General features: G+C 47.8%; 1 protein-coding gene across 2 annotated transcripts in view; it reads left to right on the forward strand.

The window, feature by feature from the left end:
• The window catches only part of axin2 (axin 2 (conductin, axil)), a 74,703-nt gene that overhangs the window by 47,577 nt on the left and 3,430 nt on the right, over window positions 1-23,696 (forward strand). For both annotated transcript variants that reach the window (XM_063030633.1, XM_063030632.1), the window contains exons 4-10: window positions 12,100-12,196; window positions 15,741-15,881; window positions 16,544-17,043; window positions 17,738-17,917; window positions 19,475-19,711; window positions 20,043-20,144; window positions 23,403-23,573. In XM_063030633.1, coding sequence (XP_062886703.1) covers window positions 12,100-12,196; window positions 15,741-15,881; window positions 16,544-17,043; window positions 17,738-17,917; window positions 19,475-19,711; window positions 20,043-20,144; window positions 23,403-23,573 — 1,428 coding nt within the window. The remainder of the gene's footprint in view (window positions 1-12,099; window positions 12,197-15,740; window positions 15,882-16,543; window positions 17,044-17,737; window positions 17,918-19,474; window positions 19,712-20,042; window positions 20,145-23,402; window positions 23,574-23,696) is intronic.

A 23,696-nucleotide genomic window follows, 5' to 3' on the forward strand; every position in this document is an offset into this window, starting at 1 on the left:
GTCGTGAGTTCGAGCCCCAGCCGAGGGAACGTGTTGTGTCCTTGAGCAAGGCACTTAATCACACATTGACAACACTGATGCCAAGCTGCATGGGTCCTAATGCCCTTCCCTTGGACAACATTGGTGTCGTGGAGAGGGGAGACTTGCAGCATAGGAAACTGCTGGTCTTCCATACAACCTTGCCCAGGCCTGCGCCCTAGAGAGTGAAGACTTTCCAGGTGCAAATCCATGGTCTTGCAAGACTAATGGATGCCTCATATCTTTTGGTTATGCATCTTGTTCATGACTCTCCCACCAGTGAAAACATGTCCACATCTGCACTTTCAAACCTGCTTGTGTTCAAAAATGTTTGGTTTAAGTCATCCATTACTCTAAGGAACACAAATAAGTGGGTAACAAAATTACCTAAAGAAATGAATACTGTACTGGTCTAAAAATTGAACTTTGAAATGGGTTAATATAGAGCACCCAGATGAATTAGATTGACATTGTTTGTGGTGCTGTTTGTCTTGATTATGCTTCTATGGAAAAGTTTGTAATTTATTATAAAGATACATTTATGCATGTACAACTTGGTTTTGTGAATACCACCTGGGTCCACGAATGTCTGTCGTGGCAATTGACACAGTTGTTATGTGGAAGAGTAATGCTGCCTAAGAGAGATCCTTTACCAATAGGGTGGGTCACCAAATCCTCACCTTACACCTATCCCAGGCTATTGTCATTGAAATGGACTGAGCCTTGATGTTGACAGTAAGATGTGTCATTCAATATTGGCAAGGGAACTACCACGAACAAACACCTGTGTACATGCAAATAAACTTTAGTGCACATAAATGTCACAGATTCCACAACCTATGGACTCACTTTCAAGTATTATTTATTTTTATGGATTTACACAGTTTATCTTTTTGCACATTGCTCCTTTGTATGTGAATAGCTTTTCATTGATTCTATTGTGTTTCTTTGTTCTACCGTAAATGCGCAAGGAAATTAATGTCAAGGTGTATGGTGACACTGATAATAAATTTACTTTGAACTTTGGAATGATGGAAGTGTCACTGATGAGATGGCTCCGAGGAGGTGATAGACCTGGGTAATATATTGTTGCAACACCTCCTTCCAGTTGTTGCCCACCTCTACCCCACCCACTCATCGTATCTGTTCGGAATAAAATGCTGCAGCTTGACGTGCCAATGGTACATCGAACTGTCATTTTGACTTGTCAATAATATTGACTGCAACGCACACAAAGTGCTGGAGGAACTCAGCAGGTCAGGCAACATCTGTGGAGTGGAATAAACAGTCGACATTTAGGACATATTAAATTTTTCATCATCAGCATGCAGATTAATACTTACTTGAAACTGCCACTTGCCTTTTTTTATCTTTTTCTCTTCCCTTTATTTCTGTCTGCCTGGCATGTTCTTTGTAGATGTTACAATTTGTTCACAGTCACTTTCATTCCTGACTGAAACTCAATTGCATCTCTGCCTGCTGTTTCCATTGATACAGAGATTTCAACTACTCTTTTAAATGTGAGTTGTGCTTCGGTTAGGAGCCATTTTTGAATGTCTTCTTGTAAGATTCCACAAACTAAACAATCTCTCAGTGCATCATTAAGTCCGTTACTGAAATGACAATGCTCAGACAACTTCTTCAATTTAACCATGTACACTGAAATGGACACCCCTACCTTTCGATTCTGCTTATGATACCTAAAGCATTCTACAATCAGCAGTGCTCATTTTGGTTGGAGCAGTTAAAATTCTAAGCAAACTATATGCTCTTACACATATTATGCTCAGAAAAACTGGTTTTACTTTTCATTGGTTATTTCATTTGCTTCAGAATACTGCTTAATTCACTCAGTATACAATATCCAGTTATCTGTCATGCAGTCAAACATGTCTATCTTTACAATGTAGCCAGCTATTTCTGCTTTCTTTTATTTTAGTATTATTCAGCGTTTATGAACCCATGAATTTCATCCATTTTCTGCCTTTTTTTAAACTCAACCATTTTGTTGTGCTTTTTTAAAACTCTAACGTCTAGTTGTGCTTCAACAGGTTGGTAGTCGTCTTGAGTTCGTTTTAAAAAAAGCTTGTTGCCAGATGTTTTGTAGCTCCAAGACATAAAACTAATTAAAAGAAAAACACAGGAACGCAGGAGAATGTGTCTGCTTCGTTTTTGCTTCTAGCAAGGTACGCACATATAACGTGTTGCGTAATGACATATGCTTTTACATAAAACCCATTATGAATTATTTAAGCAAACGAAGAATACTTAATAGTTAATATTTTTTAAATATTACTGGAATATTAAATACACAGCACATGACCCCTAGTTCTAATTTCACCCAACCTCAGTGGAAAAAGCCTGCTTACATTTGCCTTACCTATAGCCCATATAATTTTGTATATCTCTATCAAATCTCCCCTCATTCTTCTACACTCCAGGGAATAAAGTCCTAACTTTTATGTATTGATTGATTGAAATACAGCACAGAATATGCCTTTCTGACCATCCAGCAACCATCCAATTTAACACAAGCCTAAACACGGAACAATGTACAATGACCAATTAACCTACCAACTAGTACGTCTTTGGACTGTGTGAGGAAACAGGAGCACCTGGAGGAAACCCACAAGGTCACAGGGAGAATGTATAAACTCCTTACAGAGCCTATTCAAATTTCCCCTAGAACTCAATCAGATTAATCACAATCAGGTTTCATATCACTGGCATATGTTGTGAAATTTGTTGGTCCTCAAGTCCTGGCAACATCCTTGTAAACGTTCTTTGTATGCTTTTGATCTTATCGATAACTTTCCTGTAGGTAGGTGTCCAGAAATGCACACAGTGCTCCAAACTTGACCTCCCAATGTCTTACGCAACTTCAACATAGCATTCCAGCACCTGAACCAATACACGAGGAATTCTGCAGATGCTGGAATTTCAAGCAACACACATCAAAGTTGCTGGTGAACGCAGCAGGCCAGGCAGCATCTCTAGGAAGAGGTACAGTCGACATTTCGGGCTGAGACCCTTCATCAGGACTAACTGAAAGAAGAGCTAGTAAGAGATTTGAAAGTGGGAGGGGAGGGGGAGATCCAAAATGATAGGAGAAGACAGGAGGGGGAGGGATGGAGCCAAGAGCTGGACAGTTGAGACTTAACCAGTTCCCCTCTAGCACCACTCCGCTCCCACGTCGACTGTACCTCTTCCTAGAGATGCTGCCTGGCCTGCTGCGTCCACCAGTAACTTTGATGTGTGTTACCTGAACCAATACTCAGATTTATGAAGGCCAAAGTGCCTGAAGTTCCCTTTCTGACTTGTAATCACACTTTTCAAGGAATTATGGACCTGTACTCGCAGGTCCGTTTGTTCTGCTTTGGGATGTGGGAGGAAATTGGAAACTGGGGCCCACAATCCAGGCCAGAAGATTGTATAGCGAAGCAATACTACCCCAAGACACTTCCCCATACATCTGATTGTTGACCTCTTGCCCTATTGCATCCCTCAGCCAAGTCTCACCTTACCTTTCCCTGTTCAACTTCACCTATATCTAGTCTGTTTTCAGAGCTAAAAGTTTCCAGTCCTGGCAGCATCCTCATCACTCCTCTCTGCAACTTCCCCAGCGCAGTCATGTGTGTTAACAATACACAGCTCAGGGCTGAGTTATTCACCTCAGCAGGAACTAGAGAAAAAAATACTTGTTACCTAGATTGAAAGTAGTAAATGTTGGTGTTCAAAGGGATCTGACTGTTCAGATCCGTGACACGAATAAAGTTAACATCCAGGTACAGCAACCAGTTCACAAGGTGAACAGTATGTTGGTCTTTATTGTTGATGGATTTGAGCACACAGTAAGGAATCTTTGCTGCATGTGTTCAGGTGTTGCTGAGACCAGTGCCTGCAGCTCTTTGTGTAACTTTTGGTCTTCACACCTGAGGAAGGATTTACTTACCTTAGGGACGATGTAGTGAAAATTTAGATTTTGTTCGATTGTGTATAGAATTGATATTTTTCCTGTAGTTTAACTTTCCTATGCTGTGTATATTTTTATATAATCACCTTGGGTGGTGGGGTGGAGATACATCTCTACCAAAGGAGGTGTAAGGCACTCCTTCCCTCCACTAGCCTGTGGGTCACCCTTGGACAAGGTGTAGCACCTGCTTATCCCCCCAATCAGGATCATGTGAAGCCATGGGAGCAGGTGGTGGATGGTCGTACGAGCAGCTGGTGCACATCACAAGTCCTGGTTGTGCGACCACTGATACCAGGCGGACAATCTCTGCAGAGTATTGATAATGGCTGCGGTCACCTGTCTTGTAAAGACACTGCCCAGAAGATAGCAATGGCAAACCACTTCTGTAGAAAAACTTGCCAAGAACAACATGGTCATGGAAAGACCATGATTGCCCATGTCATACAACATGGCACATAACAAATGAATGATAATCACCTATTGTAATTGTTCGGAGCGGATTTTCCAATAAGTATGGTACAGTTGCTTCTGTATTTTTCCAGAAACCTCTTAGCTTCCAGTAGCAGGTACTATGCTACTTGTGTATATCTATAGGTTAATTGTTATCAGTGGAATTCTGTTATCTCTAGTCTTGTATAAGAAGATCACAACTACTCTTTAGCCTGGATCTTTCCTTTGTCTTCTTCGTACTTCCCTTTCTTTTTTGTTCCCTTGTAAACATGACCGTGACCATAAAAAAGAATTACTCGTGCATCCATTGGGAGCTGGAATTGGTGTCACCGGATCCTGGATCTCAGGAAGCAATTGATGCAGTGGTGTGTCTGGAACATGTCTGCTGCAGGTTTCAGGCTCCTGAACTGCATCAAAGTACCATGAACTTCTATCCTGGTGAGGGGCTGAGGTATCAGCTGATGGAGAATTCACAACCTGCCTCTGCACCCACAGTAGAGATACAGGGGTGGTTGCACTTGTGCCAGAATCCTGTTCTTCATCTGTTTTTGTGTATGTGTATGCAAGGTGTGTGTTCCAAGGTTGTCAAGCCGAGGAGTGGTAGTGGGGACAGGCTCCCACTACCTAAAAGTGCTCCTCACGGCATGCGACTCAAGTAGCCTCTGACAACCGAGTCCAACTCCCGGCCTTCTCGTGTGGCTTAGCCTCTAAGCCGGTGGAACTGTTTCTACTGACAGGAGAAGGGGCGAAGGTGGGTCCTAGCACCTTAAAACCAGTGCTTCAGGCAGATGGAGCTCGTCAGCCTGGGAAGGCAGTCCATCTAAGAGAGAGAAAACTCTGATTTCAAACCTCTGCTGCCTTGCGGCCATACCCACTCAGGGAAAGGCTTCGGGAGTAAACCCTGAGGACAAATCTGGAGCTGGGGTCCCTAAGGCAGTCCGACGTTGCCTTCAACCTCGTTCTGGCAACTCCTGCGACGTCACTGGTGCCAAGCTGTACCGACTCTTGCCCTCCCCTTGGACAACACTGGTGTCGTGGAGAGGGGAGACTTGCAGTATGGGCAACTGCCGGTCTTCCATACAACCTTGCCCAGGCCTGCGCCCTGGAGAATCCAGGTCTCGCGAGACTAACAGCTGCCACCACCATAGTATGCATACTAATAGTTAGGTTGAGCAAGGATTTTCCTCCATGGCCAGAATCTGGTTACGCGTTCATGAGTGTATAGGGAAGAGATTGGGGTGCTGAGGAAGGAACCCTGTGGAGCATCAGTACTTAGAATAATCATGGCGGAGGTGTTGCTGTGTATCCTTAGTGATTGCAGTCCGTTGGTCAGGGAGTCAAGGATCAATTGCAGAGGGAGCTTCAGTCCCCGGTCTAGGAGTCCAGAGGGAGCTTCAGTCCCCGGTCTAGGAGTCCAGAGGTGCCTCAAGAAGGCAACATCCATTATCCAGGAAATACCCTCTTCTCATTACTACCATCAGGAAGGAGGTACAGGAGCCTGAAGATCCACACTCGGTGTTTTAGGAACAGCTTCTTCCCCTCCGCCATCAGATTTCTGAATCCTCCATGAACCCATGAGCACTACCTCACTGTTTTGCTCTCACTTCAAAGGTGTATTTATTATCAAAATTATAAAATTTTTTGAGGATGTAACTAGTAGAGTGGATAGGGGAGAACCAGTGGATGTGGTATATTTGGATTTTCAAAAGGCTTTTGACAAGGTCCCACACAGGAGATTAGTGTGCAAACTTAAAGCACATGGTATTGGGGGTAAGGTATTGGTGTGGGTGGAGAATTGGTTAGCAGGCAGGAAGCAAAGAGTGGGAATAAACGGGACCTTTTCAGAATGGCAGGCGGTGACTAGTGGGGTACCGCAAGGCTCAGTGCTGGGACCCCAGTTGTTTACAATATATATTAATGACTTGGATGAGGGAATTGAATGCAGCATCTCCAAGTTTGCGGATGACACGAAGCTGGGCGGCAGTGTTAGCAGTGAGGAGGATGCTAAGAGGATGCAGGGTGACTTGGATAGGTTGGGTGAGTGGGCAAATTCATGGCAGATGCAATTTAATGTGGATAAATGTGAAGTTATCCACTTTGGTGGCAAAAATAGGAAAACAGATTATTATCTGAATGGTGGCCGATTAGGAAAAGGGGAGGTGCAACAAGACCTGGGTGTCATTATACACCAGTCATTGAAAGTGGGCATGCAGGTACAGCAGGTGGTGAAAAAGGCGAATGGTATGCTGGCATTTATAGCGAGAGGATTCGAGTACAGGAGCAGGGAGGTACTACTGCAGTTGTACAAGGCCTTGGTGAGACCACACCTGGAGTATTGTGTGCAGTTTTGGTCCCCTAATCTGAGGAAAGACATCCTTGCCATAGAGGGAGTACAAAGAAGGTTCACCAGATTGATTCCTGGGATGGCAGGACTTTCATATGAAGAAAGACTAGATGAACTGGGCTTGTACTCGTTGGAATTTAGAAGATTGAGGGGGGATCTGATTGAAATGTATAAGATCCTAAAAGGATTGGACAGGCTAGATGCAGGAAGATTGTTCCCGATGTTGGGGAAGTCCAGAACGAGGGGTCACAGTTTGAGGATAGAGGGGAAGCCTTTTAGGACCGAGATTAGGAAAAACTTCTTCACACAGAGAGTGGTGAATCTGTGGAATTCTCTGCCACAGGAAACAGTTGAGGCCAGTTCATTGGCTATATTTAAGAGGGAGTTAGATATGGCCCTTGTGGCTAAAGGGATCAGGGGGTATGGAGGGAAGGCTGGTACAGGGTTCTGAGTTGGAGGATCAGCCATGATCATAATAAATGGCGGTGCAGGCTCAAAGGGCCGAATGGCCTACTCCTGCACCTATTTTCTATGTTCCTATACAACTCTGAAATTCTTCTTCTCCAGATAGCCACGGAACCAAGAAAGAAAAGAACAACAACACGAGCATCAACCACCACCCCTCCCAATCCCTCCTCCCTGCACAAAAAGAACAAAAATAGAAACAGGTGCATTGACCCCCAAATCCCCCTCCCCTCCAAAACACAGAATTAAAAAAAAGCTATTATACTATAGTCCAAGTTCATATCCAAAACGCAGAAAACCTGGGTAACATTCTCTGGGTGCAGCGGCAGGCTCTCCCCTCCCCAATAGCAGAGCGAGCCCCCAGCGATCAAAAGGCACAATTTGTTTGTTATTTTTATATTTCTTATTGTAACCTATAGTAATTTTTTGTCTTGCACTGTTCTGCTGCTGTAAAACAACAAACTACACAACATAGCCAGGCGTCAGAGAACATTTTGGGAGTGCAGTATTATGTGTTTTACTGGAATGGGGCTGCACGAAGACATACCCCATCAAATATTTCCATGGACGGCTTCCAGACCGTTCGGGCTGACCGGAAGTGCACTGAGAGTGGTAAGCGTAAAGGAGTCGGATGTTACTGTTCTGGTTAACAACGGATGGTGCAATGCAGGTCATATTACGATCGAGGAACGTGTTTGTAGACTGGATATTGAACCTTTTGCTGATGGACCCCGGCCATATTCCACTGAGATACAACACTGGGCATCACGGGAGGTTTTTCCTGTCTGTGGCCATCGAACTTTGCAGCTCCTCCCGTGGAGGGTCAGACACCCTGAGCCAATAGGCTGGTCCTGGACTTATTTCCATCTGGCATAGTTTGCATTTTGTTGTTTGATTGTTTGTAGTTTTTGTATTGCTATATTTATGCTCCAGTCTTGGTTGGTGCAGCTGTAATGAAACCCAATTTCCCTCGGGATCAATAAAGTATATCTATCTATCTATATGTTAGTGATAATAATCCTGATTCTGATATACATGATAGACGTGTGTGTGTGTGTGTGTGTGTGTGTGTGTGTGTGTGTGTGTGTGTCTGTGTGTGTGTGTGTGTGTGTGTGTGTGTTTACCACTTAAAGGTAGTGACCTGCTTCTCATGGATGGGGCTGGACTCGGTGTCAATGTGACCTTCTGGCCATTGGCCACTCCTGAATGAAAATGGCCTGCAAGAATAGGGGAAAGGTCAGTATGGGACATGATGATGGATGTGTACAGTTAGAGCTGACAAACTGACGTGTGTCAATGAAAGTCTTACAGCCTGTTGTTCATACCACTGGAGGGGGGTCAGTGCTGGGGAGGTTGCACTAGGAGGACCAGGGACGGTATCTTTGAAAATTACTTGCTGGAGTGAATGGAAAGTTACTGAACCTATGTTTGGAAAGAGCCTTTGCTGGTTTCCTGGTGTACTGTTCAGTGTCAGTGTTAGCCGGCTAAAGCCTCCCTGATTAATTTTCTGAGGACTTCTCTCCGATGGGAACTAGTGGGTACACTAGCAGGCCCCTATCATCCCAGTACCTAAGAAAAACGTACAGCCTTTAACAACTCCTGCCAAGTGCCGCTGACGGGCTTCATCAAGAAGTGCTTCCTTGGTCACACTTCCAAGGTATTTTATTACAGAAATGGATTTAGCAGATTTCATTTGAAAGCCTTTCCATCCTTTCTCATCTATATAGTTCTAGGTTTCGTGTGTTACGCGAGCCAGACGAGCTCCAGTGGGTCTCCCCTTAAACACTGTCAGTGATTTTGATGAAGGGTCTCAGCCCGAAATGTTGATGGCTTATTTTCCTTCATGGATGCTGCCTGACCTACTGAGCTCCTCCAGCATTTTGTGTGTGTTACTCTGAGAGAAAGGTTAGCTTTACTTGTCAGATGTCCAGTGAAATGTGCTATTTGTATCCACGAGCATCACAGTCGAAGCTCGGGCTGAAGAGCCGCTGCACTTCCATCACTTAACGTAGCACGCCCACAACTAACATGTACATCTTTGAAATGTGGGAGACAACCGAAGCTGCCAGAGGAAATGCACACGGTCATGGGGTAAAACATTCCAACTCCTTATCGACAGCAGCCAGAATTGAACCCGGATCCCACACAGCAAATATCTGTATTGCAGTCTTTCTAGAGTGGACGAGAGCTGAAAGCTAAAATATAAAAATGTCATCCTTGTGATGTTTTTTAAAATACCTATTGTTTCGAAGCCTAGAATAGGTTTGAAGGAGGGAGCAATTTTCATGAACACTGCCAGTAATCAGTCTCTCTCTGTTTCTCACTAGGGAGGGGCCGGGGAAGCTGTAAGGCAAAACAAGCTCTAATTAACAAGTAGAGGCAATTTATTGCAGTGATTAATGAGCCAATCTCTCCGATCAAAGTTTATTTTCAGTGCAAAATAAAGAAGACGCAATGTAGATTTTTCCTCCTCTGGATATCCAAGGGAGCTAAGAAGTGATTTTTTTTTCGCTCCCTTTTGCTTGGTTATATCTTATTTATGGATTTGGATTTGACGCAGGGGCAGTCTTGCTGTGCAAACTTCAAACATTACCTTATCTTGCAACCCGAGCTTTTGATGTTGCTGAGATCAGAGGCTTGCTTCAGAACGGCTGCCAACTAAGATGCCTGGCGCATATGCGCATGAGTTTGAGCCTTTCAAAGGAAGGGGGGGGGAGCAGGTCACGCACATCTTGCTCTTAAATGGTTAGATAATTGGGCCTCCCTTAAATGGTAGCTGATTGGTGCTTGCAGTCAATAATTTGCCCAAAAGTGATCTGAGGTTCAGTGAAGAGATTGTTTACAATACCTCCCAGAAAGGTATCTAAGGTTTTTGTTAGCAAGTGTTGTTAAGGGGTGGAGGAGAGATTTTGTTGGCCCAAGGAGCCTGTTTGCTTCTACTTTCGATTCACTGGGCCTGCGGTTCCTTTCACATTTATTTTTTTTCACAAAACTGGTAGACCTGTAGGGTGGCTGTCTTTTCTGTATCATTCAAACACGTCCCCACCACTTGATCCACAACAGGCAGCGTGCTTAACGCTTGGATAGTGTAACCAGCAGTGAGAGTGGGGTTCGATTCCCACTGCTGTCTGTAAAGAGTTTGTTACTTCTCCCTGTGATGGTGCAAAGGTTCCTTCCGGGTGCTTCAGTTTCCTCCCACATTCCGAAGACGTACGAGTTTGGGTTAGGGAGCTGTAGATGTGCTACTTTGCTGCTGGAAGTTTGGTGACACTTGCAGGCTGCCCTGCACAATCCTCGCTGATTTGATCACTCACCAGGTTTCAATGTGACAAATGAAGCTAATCTTAACCTTTAACCTTTAGTCCCACTGTTCTCCCACCCCAGCAGCCATCATGGATGCACGAGGTACTGCAGATGCTGGAAATCTAGAGCAATACACACAATGTGTTGGAGGACCGGAAACATTGACTGTCTTTTCCCTTCTGTAGATGCTGCCCGACCTGCTGACTTTCTCCAGCACCTTGTGCGTATTGCACAGGAACCTTCATTGTCAGTGCTCGGTCTCGATTACTGCCCAGTGGAGGCAAGTCATCATCCACTGAGATTTTCACTTCAGCTACTCACCTGAGTTTGTGCCTGAGTCCAGACATGCTCCTCTCCAACAAAATGATCGCAATAATCTATTATGAGTGTCCGGTAGATTACTGAGGGAGTGCTGCTTTGCCACGGGTGCAGTATTTCAGGAGTGAGGCCATGAATGCCCTCTCTTGAGTGATGAAAGATAAAGATAAATATTAGCTTATTTTCACATGACATCGAGACATAGGGTGAACTAGTGTCCATGACACACTGTATCAATAACCAACACAGTCCGAGGAAGCGCTGGGGACTGTCGCTGCTCTTCTGGTGCCAAGATAGCATGCCCACAACTTACTAAGCCTAGCCCATACGTCTTTGGAATGTGGGAGGAATCCAGAGCACCCAGAGGAAACCCACATGGTCACAGGGAGAAGGTACAAACTCCTCACAGGCAGCAGTGGGAATTGAATCCTAATCGGTAATCGCTGGTGCTGTGAAGCGATTGCGCTAACTACCACACTATGTAACGCCCCACCAGTACCACTGTACCTTGGGGACGTGGGCGTGCTATGCTGGGGGACTGGACACAACATATCCTTGTTGTCAGTGCAAACAACACATTTCGATTGGTACATGAACCTGAGTTAGCTTACCAACACACCCCGGTGAGCTAGGGAATCAATTGGGGGAGTGAAAACTCAAGTTGCAGTGAACCACTGCATTTCTCGTGCGGATTTGAGAATCTCTAGCCTCCTGTTAAATGAGCCTTTTGTGGACAATTCTCAGCAGTTGACCAAAGACGTGTATTACCATGGTAAAGAATTTGGGGAGTATCAGGGGATGAATTTGTCAGTGTGGGTCGGTGGGACCTACCCACACCTTCAGTCCCTGACACCAAAACCTGACAAAGTATACTGTGGGCACCACAGTAACGTAGCAGTTGGTGCGGTGCTAATACAGATTGGGGCGTCATCTGTACGTCCTCCCCATGGAATGTGTCGGTTTTTCCCAGATGCTCCGGTTTCCTCCCACAGTCCAAAGACGTACTGGGTAGTAGGTTAATTGGTTATTGTAAATCGTCCTGTGATTAGGTTTAGGGTAAATCAGGAGTTGTTGGGGGTTGCTGGGCAGCTCAAAAGACCAGAAAGCGCAGTATATCTAAATTTAAAAAAAACAAAAATATTTTGAGTTATGGGGGTGGGGAAGAGGGGACATCCAGGTTGATAGAAAGCAGGACTTCACTCACTTTCCGTTTGATTTGGTTTTGCAGAGATGGGATCCCTCCTTATCAGCAGAAGAAGCAGCAGCAAAGGGAAATGCATCGCAGCGCCAAGGCCAACGGTCAAGTCTCACTACCTCACTTTCCTGTGAGTTCAGCAACCCTCCACTTCTTCCCCCCTCTCTCTCCAGATCCCCCACCCATCTCTCTCTCTCTCTTTCTCCTAAACTCCCACATTTTCTCTCTCTTCCGCTCTCCTCCTAAACATCTCTCTGTGGTTTGCCATCAAGTTTTGTCAAGTGCTTTCCTGTCAAGCACGTCGGGATATGGGACAGCACATCATTCGTTGCCTGTAGATAAATATCACTCAGAATCCTGCAGAGAGCAAGGACCCTGCTGAGACATGCCTGAGAGTATGCAAGTTTGGTGGCTGCTGCCCCAGTGAGAGACTGTGTCCGTGTGTCTGTACCCCAGTGAGAGACTGTGTCCGTGTGTCTGTACCCCAGTGAGAGTCTGTGTCCGTGTGTCTGTACCCCGGTGAGAGTCTGTGTCCATGAGACTGTACCCCGGTGAGAGACTGTGTCCGTGTGTCTGTACCCCGGTGAGGGTCTGTGTCCGTGTGTCTGTACCCCGGTGAGAGTCTGTGTCCGTGAGACTGTACCCCGGTGAGAGTCTGTGTCCGTGTGTCTGTACCCCGGTGAGGGTCTGTGTCCGTGTGTCTGTACCCCGGTGAGGGTCTGTGGCCGTGTGTCTGTACCCCGGTGAGGGTCTGTGCCCGTGAGACTGTACCCCGGTGAGGGTCTGTGCCCGTGTGTCTGTACCCCGGTGAGGGTCTGTGGCCGTGTGTCTGTACCCCGGTGAGGGTCTGTGGCCGTGTGTCTGTACCCCGGTGAGGGTCTGTGCCCGTGAGACTGTACCCCGGTGAGGGTCTGTGTCCGTGTGTCTGTACCCCGGTGAGGGTCTGTGTCCGTGAGACTGTACCCCGGTGAGGGTCTGTGTCCGTGTGTCTGTACCCCGGTGAGGGTCTGTGTCCGTGAGACTGTACCCCGGTGAGGGTCTGTGTCCGTGTGTCTGTACCCCGGTGAGGGTCTGTGTCCGTGAGACTGTACCCCGGTGAGGGTCTGTGTCCGTGAGACTGTACTCCGGTGAAAGTCTGTGTCTGTGTGTCTGTACCCCGGTGAGAGTCTGTGTCCGTGAGACTGTACCCCGGTGAGAGTCTGTGTCTGTGTGTCTGTACCCCGGTGACAGTCTGTGTCCGTGAGACTGTACCCCAGTGAGAGACTGTGTCCGTGAGACTGTACCCCGGTGAGAGACTGTGTCTGTGTGTCTGTACCCCGGTGACAGTCTGTGTCCGTGAGACTGTACCCCAGTGAGAGTCTGTGTCCGTGAGACTGTACCCCGGTGAGAGACTGTGTCCGTGAGACTGTACCCCGGTGAGGGTCTGTGTCCGTGTGTCTGTACCCCGGTGAGGGTCTGTGTCCGTGAGACTGTACCCCGGTGAGGGTCTGTGTCCGTGAGACTGTACTCCGGTGAGAGACTGTGTCCGTGAGACTGTACCCCGGTGAGAGACTGTGTCTGTGTGTCTGTACCCCGGTGAGAGTTTGTGTCCGTGAGACTGTACCCCGGTGAGAGACTGTGTCCGTGTGTCTGTACCCCGGTGAGAGTCTGTGTCCGTGAGACTGTACCCCGGTGAGGGTCTGTGTCCGTGAGACTGTACTCCGGTGAGAGTCTGTGTCCGTGAGACTGTACCCCGGTGACCGTACCCAGGTAAGAAGCTGTATCCCAGTGGGCTGTGCCTGTCGAGCCAACAACACAATATATCACCACAGAGCTATAAATGGTTTCCAATTATGCGACATTAGTGCCAGGTAGCAGAGAATATGCTGTGTCTGAACCACCTCAACACTTCAGATGATCTTTGAACTGTTGAGTTATTGATGACGGTGGGACTGTTGGGATCTTGTTTCCTTGACATGTCTGTGCGTGTGATAATCAGGATGCCAGTATACACTGTACATTGTCTTTGTATCTACTTCAGTTCTTCAGCCCATCCCCCCCATCTCCCTCCCAAAATCTTCACAACACCCTCTCCAAGAAATAAAATTCATTTGTACAAAAATCTCTTTCAAGCAACAGGAACGTCTCTCAAGCTCTAGTTGCCAAAATGTGTGTGTTTTTTTTCCCTAAAAAAACAAAAATTGGAAACAACAACTGTTCTATTGCCTGGGCTTGTAAATGAGATTATTTTGTCGTGGGGCTCCCAAATCGACATTCTCCGCCAGGCTGTGCTTTGATCAGGAGCTGAATAGAAGATGACCACTGTGTAAAATGACAACTTCCAGCAGAGTTAGTCCTTTCTCTCGTCCTCGCATCGTTGCTACTGCCGTGTGGTTGCCTTAGAGAGGGCTTTCTTGCTTCATCGGGTGGGTACGATGCCCAGCTTAAAAAAAAGAGACGAGAAGATGCCTGCAGTAGATGTTGGGGGAGGGAGAGAGCAGGCAGAGAGACAGGTAGGGAGGGAGTGAGAGAGTGATGGAGGGGAGAGGGGAGCGAGGGAGGGAGACAGAGGGAAGGAGGCAGAGAAAAAGACAGTGAAAGAAGGAGAGACACAGAGAGAGAGAGGTTTATGGAGAGAAAGAAAAAAAATACAAAGGGAGGGAAACCAGGAGAGAGAGGGAGGAAAGGAAGACAGGCAGTGAGCAAGAGAGGGGCATCAAGTGAGAGACACAGAGAGAAACACTAGGAAAGAGACAGATGTCCAGTGAGAAAGTGAGAGAGAGAATCACAGTTAAACAAGAGGGTTAGGATCATATACTGACAGGGAGGATAGGACCACGGGGTTCCAGCCTTAACCACGGCTGGTTGATATTTATTTCTTTCTTACCACCACCTCCCCACCCCCAACCCCTACCCCGGCCGGCTGGAGAAGGCCTTGAATCTGTGATTCTCGGCTCCTGAAGCCCTGGTAGACTCACTTCTCCCCTGGTAGCCTCTGCTTCAGGCAGCCGAGCCCAGCGGTGTAGCACAAGTAGCCTGCAGCTGATTCACTTCACACTTGGTACAAAGAGAGAGAGGTGGAGAGTGAAGGAGTGCAAAGGAACACAGGGTTTCTTCAGCCAACAGATCCTCAAAGTAAGCCAGCATGCTGTCAGGAACTAAATTACCACATTTTCTCTGATCTGCACCAGTTTGACTCCATCTTTCCACTATCTTTATATTTTTTTTAAATTTTCATTTTCTGTTTATAACCCACTTCAGTTAGAGAAGCCTCCCTCCCACCTTCGCTTCTTTCTTGATGTTAAACAACTGCCTTTGAAAAAGCTTGAGCCTTCCGTGAAGCTGCTGATGAACTGGTTGTACTACAGAGGCAGTGAGCAGGACAGCCAACTGATCGCACCCCAGGCCGTTGCTGGTGGGGAGGATGTCCTACTATGAGGCCTCTGAAACCAGACCATAAAACCCCAGCTTACTGCTACCAGAGCACAAGACCACAAATACATCGTGCTCTCGCTTCCGATCTCTTCCTCTTCCTCTCTCTGTTTAGCCCACGCTCGCACTCTCCTGTCCTCTTTTCCCTTTCTTGCCATCTTGCTTGCTGTCTCTCCACACCACCCACCCCCCAATCCCCTTTTACCCTGGGATGCGCAGGGTGTGGGTGAAGGTGTTAAACGGGTCCTCTGTTCCGCACGCAGAGAACACACCGCCTTCCGAAGGAGATGACTCCCGTGGAGCCGGCCGCCTTTGCTGCCCAGCTTATCGCCCGACTGGAAAAACTGAAGAGGGAGCGGGACACCATCGACAGCCTAGAGGAGAGGCTGCAGCAGATCAAAGAGGTAGGAGTCGGCCCTTCGACAGGCAGTCATTTCCAGAGGGTGCCGCTGGTGGGAGAGGGCGAGTCATTCCAGTTCTATGCTCTGTAAAACATGCCCCACCGTTAGGTAGGTTAGACAGTGACGGTGTGGAAGAAAGCAGATAAGATTAGATAGGCTTTATTTGTCACTTTTATATTGAAATCTGCCATTTACGTCGACAACCAACACAGTCCGAGGATGTGCTGGGGGCAGCCCACAAGTGATGTTAAGCTTTCAGCGCCAACATAGCAAGCCCACAACTTGTCTCTTTGGTCCATTATGCCTCTGACCTTTTGGGTAGCAGTGAACGTCCTCCATCTCTGGCGGTGTTCATGCCTTCCTTCACTGTGTCCGTAACTTCCTCTCGGTTTTCATTGCTGTCATCATGCAGGTCCCGGGTGGAGACTCGGGGATACCGTCACTCTCAGATGTAGACAGATTCTTCATTGCTGTTTCTGTAGGATTTTGACCCAAAGCCTTGACTGCCCACTTCCCTCGGAAGATGCTGCCCCCTACCGCTGAGTTCCTCCCGAAGTTTGCGTGTTTTGGTTCCGGGGAGAGTGGCAGGCGCCAGGAGACAGAAGGGGGTGTGATGCTGTGATCATGATAGCTGTGCTAAGGGGGACTTTTCTGTTTGTCAACAGGATGAAGGGGAGGATGGTGAGGCCCCTGCCACCAAAGAGCAGCTAGAGACGGACAGAGACGCTGTGACCCAGCACCAGCCACACCCGCTGACCCTGCTGCCCCCCGGCACCTGCGACGACGACCCGCAGGCCATCCTGGACGACCACCTCTCGCGGGTGCTGAAGACCCCTGGCTGCCAGTCGCCGGGGCTGGGGAGGCACTCTCCGCCCTCAGCCGAGTGTCAGCGAGGGATGAAGTCCCAGCCGGGGCCCGGACCCCAGCTCCTGTCCCCCGGACTCTCCCGCAAAGGATACCTCTCCAAGCAGGGCTCCAAGTACATCCACCACCACTATATCCACCACCACACCGTCCCCAAGACCAAGGAGCAGATCGAGGCCGAGGCCACCCAGCGAGTCCAGTGCCTCTGCCCGAGCAGGGCTGAATGCTGCTCCTATGCAAAGTCCCGCAGCCACTGCAGGGCGGAGCTGACTTCACTGCCGGTAGAACAGAGTGTCTTTGGGTAAGGTTTTGTCCGCATCAGAATCATGTTTATTACTAAGGAGAGGGGGTCCCGTCAGTGAACAGGAGGAGGTGAGGGGGAGAGGGACAAGAAGGAGATGAGAGAGTCCTGTCAGTGATCCTGAGGGGGAAAGGGGCTTCCATCAGCCATCGGGAGGGGGAGAGGGGGGGTCTGTCAGCTATCAGGAGGAGGTGAGGGGGAGAAGGGGGTCCATCAGCGATCAGGAGGGGGAGAGGGGGTCCACCAGCGATCAGGAGGAGGTGAGGGGCGAGAGCCGGTGTCCCATGAAGGATCAGAAGGAGGAGAGGGTCCTGTCAGTCATCCTGAGGGAGGAGAGGGGCTTCTGTCAGCCGTCAGGAGGAGGTGAGGGGGAGAGGGGCTCCGTCAGTGACCGTGAGGGGGAGAGGGGCTTCCATCAGCCATCAGGAGGGGGAGAGGGGGTCCGCCAGCGATCAGATGAGGAGGAGAGGTGGTCTTCCGTGAGGGATCAGAAGGAGGTGAAGGGGTTCAGATCAGTTATGAAGTGCTCACCGGATCTGTGCTGTTACTAGGGTCGGGGGGACGGTACCCAAGGCCTAAGCAACACCTCCAGGAGAGACAGAGGGTGGGTAGTGTGGACTGGCGATAAGACGGAGAGCGGACGGCCATCAGCCCGTTTCCCCGCTCACCTTCCCTCTCCCCGTTTGTACTGCAGCAGGTGCTCGGTGCCCCGGAGGAGCCTACAAGCGCCGGACTGTACCGGCCCGGCTGTCAGTGAGGGAACGCTGCCCCTCTCCGCGGCACTGCTGCCCGGGGAGGAGACGGACCGGGCACAAAGTGTGTGGCAATGGATGCTGGAGAGCGATCGGCCTGCCAGCAAGCACCGGACCCACAGGTACGGGACCCCCGTCCGTCCTAATATCCACCAGCAGGGTCTGAGTGAGAGCTGCTGGCAGAGAGATGTACGTGGGGGCGGAACAATGAGAGTTGTGTCCTCCATAGGGGTAGAGGTGGGCTGTGGAGAGTATGGTGTATGCGACGGGGTGAGCTTTTAGAGATAAGAGCAGAATTTGGCCACTCGGCCCATCTAGTCTGCTCCACCATTCCATCATGGCTGATTTATTATCCCTCTCATTCTGAGTGAACCTATAGCGAGGCACTTGATAAAATGTACAATAGGTATGTAGTACACATCTAATGATTCATATTTTGTTTTTGTGAAGATAAAATGATGAATGGTTGAGCCTGTATAAAGCACTGGTGAGGCCTCACGGAGTATTGTGAGCAGTTTTGGGCCCTCTATTTAAGAAAGGATGTGCTGACACTGCAGAAGGTTCACTGAAATGGTTCCGGGATTGAAACGCTTGTCATATGAAGAGTGTTTGATGGCTCTGGGCCTGTACTCACTGGAATTCAGAAGAATGAGGAGTGACCTCATTGAAACCTATCGAATGTTGAAAGTCCTCGACAGAGTAGATTTGGAGAGGATGCTTCCTATAGTGGGAGAGTCTTAAGACCAGAGAGGACACAGCCTCAGAATAGAGGGACATCCATTTAGAACAGAAATGAGGAGGAATTTCTTTGCCCAGAGAGTGGTAAATCTGTGGAATTCATTGCCACAGGCAGCTGTGGAGGCCTAGTCATTCAAGGTAAAGGTTGATAGATTCTTGATTAGCCAGGGCTTGAAGGGTTTGGGGGAGAAGGCAGGATATTGAGTCTGAAAGGGAAAATAGATCAGCCATGATGAATTGGGGGAACAGACTTGATGGGCCAAATGGCCTGATTCTGCTCCTATATCTTGTGGTCTAATAACTCACACTAAAAGAGAATGAACCATGATGAGCCAAAGTGATTTGCTGTTAAGGAATAAATATATGAACTAGAAACTTGCTGCTTATGTGAACAGATGGTGTGAAAAAACAACTTAACCTGGAGTAGAATGCACTAGTGATGCTTATTTAGTGAAGTTGCTTCCACCATGAAAGGGCCTTGCATTGTATATGTTAGCATGTTACGTGGTGTGTGTGTGTGTAGGCGGGGGCTTAGGGTGCAGTGATTGGTGTGGGAGAGCGAGGTGATCTGCGTAGGAACTCGGCACATCTATGGAGGGAATAAAGAGTCAACATTACGGGCCATGAACCCTCCATAATTGTTTATCCCTCTCCATAGATGCTGCCAGATCTTCTGAGCTCCTCCAGCACTTTGCCTGTGTACTCTGAGTGAGGAGTTGGGGGTTGATGGTGTTTAGGTGGGTTTCAGCTGGAGAGCCCCCTCCATTACCCAAGCTTCGGTTTAGGGAGTAGAGGGGAGTTCTTCAGTCAGTGACTTTGTGAGGATCTGGTGGTGTTTCAGCTCAAAGAGGATTCCTGGCCCCGGGAATCTTTGCGGAGGTGATGGGGTGGGGTCATGTGGATCAAGAGCTGGGAAGGTAATGGCCGATGTCTCCCAACAGCGTCCAGTGCATGAAGAGAGGGATCGTCTCCGACGGCTTGAGGGGCTGCGCGGGAGAGCGAAGCAGCCGGCCACACTTGGGCGCCACCCACCCACGGGCCAGTGCCCAGCCCTCGCACCCCTTCGTACAAGACCCAGCCATGCCCCCTCTCCCCCCGCCCAACACCCTGGCACAGCTGGAGGAAGCACGGCGCCGGCTAGAAGAGGAGAAGAAAGTTTCCAAAACTCAGAAGCAGAGGTATGAACTGACCCACCTCCTTGGCCCCTGAGGTATCGCTGACCATTTACTGCTGCTCTTGCTCTCACACACGGGAGCTGTCCTCATCCTCACTCCATCCCCAGCTTGATCTCGATGGCTTGCTCTCGTAGCTTTAGCCTCAGCCTTGCACTTCTCTTACAGTTTCTGTTCCTTAGACTTTCCTCTCAGTGTCCTGGTCTCTGTGTCCCAAGTCTCCATTCCTCAGTTTCAATCTTGCATTCAGTGCACTTTTTGGAACTCTTTCTCTCTGTCCATTTCTCTTGCTTTGTCCATTTATGTCCTCTAACTGTCCTTGTCTCTCATTCCCCAGATACTCAACATCAAGTTTGCAGCGAGACAGAAATCACTTGTCCCCGGCACCAGGAGGGAGCCTGTCCCAGTCGAACCCTGGCTTGACTTTTTCCACAGAAGAGTGAGTAAACTTGTGGCAGCTTAGGAGAGGGGGAGAGGAGGTACGGTACTGTGCAAAAGTCTTCGTAAAGGCATCCGTTAGTCTTGCGAGACCATGGATCTGCGCCTGGAAGGTCTTCACTCTCCAGGGCGCAGGCCCCGGCAAGGTTGTATGGAAGACCGGCAGTTGCCCATGCTGCAAGTCTCCCCTCTCCATGACACCGATGTTGTCCAAGGGAAGGGCATTAGGACCCATACAGCTTGGCACCAGTGTCGTCGCAGAGCAATGTGTGGTTAAGTGCCTTGCTCAAGGCTCAACTGGGGCTCGAACTCTCGACCTTCAGGTAGCTAGTCCAATGCCTTAACCACTTGGCCACGTGACCAAAAGTCTTAGATATTTATATATGTATGTATAGCTAGGGTGCCTAGGACTTTTGCACAATACTGTATATTATGTGTCTCCTGTTACTAAATGAGCTAAATACTCTTAATTTCTGTTTCCCAGCCACCTTCTTGTTTTAACCAATATACAGAACTGTGCAAAAGTCTTGCCCCCCCCCCCCAGCTATATATATGTGCCTAGGGCTTTTGCACAGTATTATTTATGTTCTGTAGGTTGTGATTTACTCTTTGCTCCCTTTTGCTCTTAAAGGGTGACAAGAAATTGTCCTTTGTTCAAGAAAGATAAGGATGTCATCCTGGAAATTATAGACCAGAAAGTCTTACGTCAGTGATGGGCAAACTGTTGTGGAGGATTCTTAGGGAAGGGATTTGCGAGCATTTGGAGAAGCGTTTTGTAATTATTATTAGATTTTATTTGTCATGTACATCCAGACATACAGTGAAATACACTTAGAGACCACTTTTTTAGGTACATCTGCCTATTAATGCAAATATCTAATCAGCCAATCCTATGCTACCAACTCAAGGCATAAAAGTAAGCAGACATAGTCAAGAGGTTCAATTGTTGTTCAGGTCAAACATCAAAATGGGGAAGAAATGTGATCTAAGGGATTTTGACTGTGGAATGATTGTTGGTGCCAGATGGGGTGGTTTGAGTATCTCTGAAATTGCTGATCTCCTGGGAATTTTCACACACAACAGTCTCTAGAGTTTTCAGAGACTGGTGCAAAAAACAAAGAGAGACATCCATTGAGTGGCAGTTCTCTGGGCAAAAATTCTCTGTTAATGAGAGAGGTCAGACTGATTCAAGATGACAGGAAATCGATAGTAACTCAAGTAATCCCACATTACCACAGAGGCGTGCAGGAGCACATCCCTGAATGCACAACACATCGAACCTTGAAGTGGGTGGGCTACGGCAGCAGAAGATCACAAACATACACTCGGTGGCCACTTTGTTAGGTGAAATTGTAGGTAGATTGCTACCTTTGTTAGGAGGCTGTACCTAATAAAGTGGACACTGAGTGCATGTCATTTGTGCAATGCACTGCATCCAATGTTTCTATGTACATGTGACAAATAAAGCTTTTTTTAATCTTTAGAGCAAACTTGAAATGGAATTAAAGTGGTTAAGATATTTAAGGTGCCTCTCTAGTTCTCCCTCTCCCCAAGTTCGTCTGCATTCACACTGTGATACCTGGCTAATGCTGTTCAGTAGGTAGTTGACCTTGGTCGGGTGACCAAAATGAAATGGAAACTAAAAAGCTGCTTTACAAAGGTTTCATGATCCTTTGATCAATGTTGTGTGCTTTTTATTCACATAATAATGAACACTCCTCATCAACTAGAAAGCAGTAAGCCACTCCACAATTTGACTATAGCATTGCCTTATCACCCCTCCTCCTCCCCTTGTTAAGGCTGCTCGTAAGGCCATTAATGAGTCTCATCCTCGGATGATCCCCAGTAATCAGAGATAAAACTAGAAAATGCAGGAAGTACCCAGCAGATCCAGCTACATCTGTGGGAATGAGAGGAGCTAGCATTGAAGGACAAAGCCTCTTCATTGGATGTGGTCTGACGTGCCGAGTACTTCCAGTGTTTTCTAGTTTTCACTGCTCCCACACAGCTCTACATACCAGCAACTTTGCATATTTGCTGACTCTGGGCCTGTACTTAAAAATATAGAATAGTACAGCACAGTACAGGCCCTTCGGCCCACAATGTTGTGCCAACCCTTAAACCCTGCCTCCCATATAAGCCCCCACCTTAAATTCCTCCATATACCTGTCTAGTAGTCTCTTAAACTTCACTAGTGTATCTGCCTCCACCACTGACTCAGGCAGTGCATTCCACGCACCAACCACTCTCTGAGTAAAAAACCTTCCTCTAATATCCCCGTTGAACTTCCCACCCCTTACCTTAAAGCCATGTCCTCTTGTATTGATCAGTGGTGCCCTGGGGAAGAGGCGCTGGCTATCCACTCTATCTATTCCTCTTATTATCTTGTACACCTCTATCATGTCTCCTCTCATCCTCCTTCTCTCCAGACAGTAAAGCCCTAGCTCTCTTAATCTCTGATCATAATGCATACTCTCTAAACCAGGCAGCATCCTGGTAAATCTCCTCTGTACCCTTTCCAATGCTTCCACATCCTTCCTATAGTGAGGCGACCAGAATCGGACACAGTACTCCACAGTACTTGCTGGAGTTTAGAAGAAAAAGATTAGCTTTATTCGTCACATACACACAGTGAAATGCATCATATGCATTAATGACCAACTTAGCCCGCAAGTGTTGCCATGCTTCCTGCACCAACATGGATTGTCCACAATGTTAACTAACCTAAACCAAAACCCTAACGAAACCTACCGAATACTGAAAGCCCTAAATAGGGTGGATGTGGAGAGGATGTTTTCAATAGTGGGTGAGTCTAGGACCAGTGGACACAGCCTCAGAACAGAGGAACGCCCCTTTAGAACTGAGATGAAGAAGAACTTCTTCAGCCAGAGGGCGGTGAATCTGTGGAATTCCTTGTCACAGACGGCTGTGGAGGCCAAGTTATCCGGGTATATTTAAAACAGCGGTGGATACGTTCTTGATTAGTAAGAGTATCTAAGGTTATAGCGAGAATGGGGTTGAGAAGGAAAATAAATCAGCCATGATTGTATGGTAGAGCAGGTTCGATGGGCTGAATAGTCTAATTCTGCTCCTACTGTATGTCTTATGATGATGAATATGGTCAGCATGAATGTGTCGGGCTGAAGGGCCTATTTCTGTGCTGTCTGGCTCTGTTGGTGTCAGATATTCGTGCTTTGCTGAAAGCCCACACTCCGTCCTTTCTTCCGTTGATGTCATTGCGTTGTTCATTTCTTTGCAGACACAAGGCACTGAAAAAGCAGGCAGCCGCAGTTCACAGTACACAGCCGGGTGAGCTGGTGGTCACCTACTTCTTCTGCGGAGAGGACATCCCCTACCGCAGGATGATGAAGGGACACAGCCTGACTTTGGCCCACTTCAAGGAACAGCTGAGCAAGAAAGGAAATTACAGGTATGGGACGGTCTGCTGTGGGCAGTCTGGGGTGCAGGTTTGATGAGGTGGGCGCGTTTCAGTGTTAGCCGTACACCTTTCATCCAGTAGCCAGAGAGGAGCTTTGATCAGGCCGCAGGTGGG

The sequence above is a fragment of the Mobula hypostoma genome, chromosome 22 (genome assembly GCF_963921235.1).
Source record: "Mobula hypostoma chromosome 22, sMobHyp1.1, whole genome shotgun sequence".
Lineage (NCBI taxonomy): Eukaryota > Metazoa > Chordata > Chondrichthyes > Myliobatiformes > Myliobatidae > Mobula > Mobula hypostoma.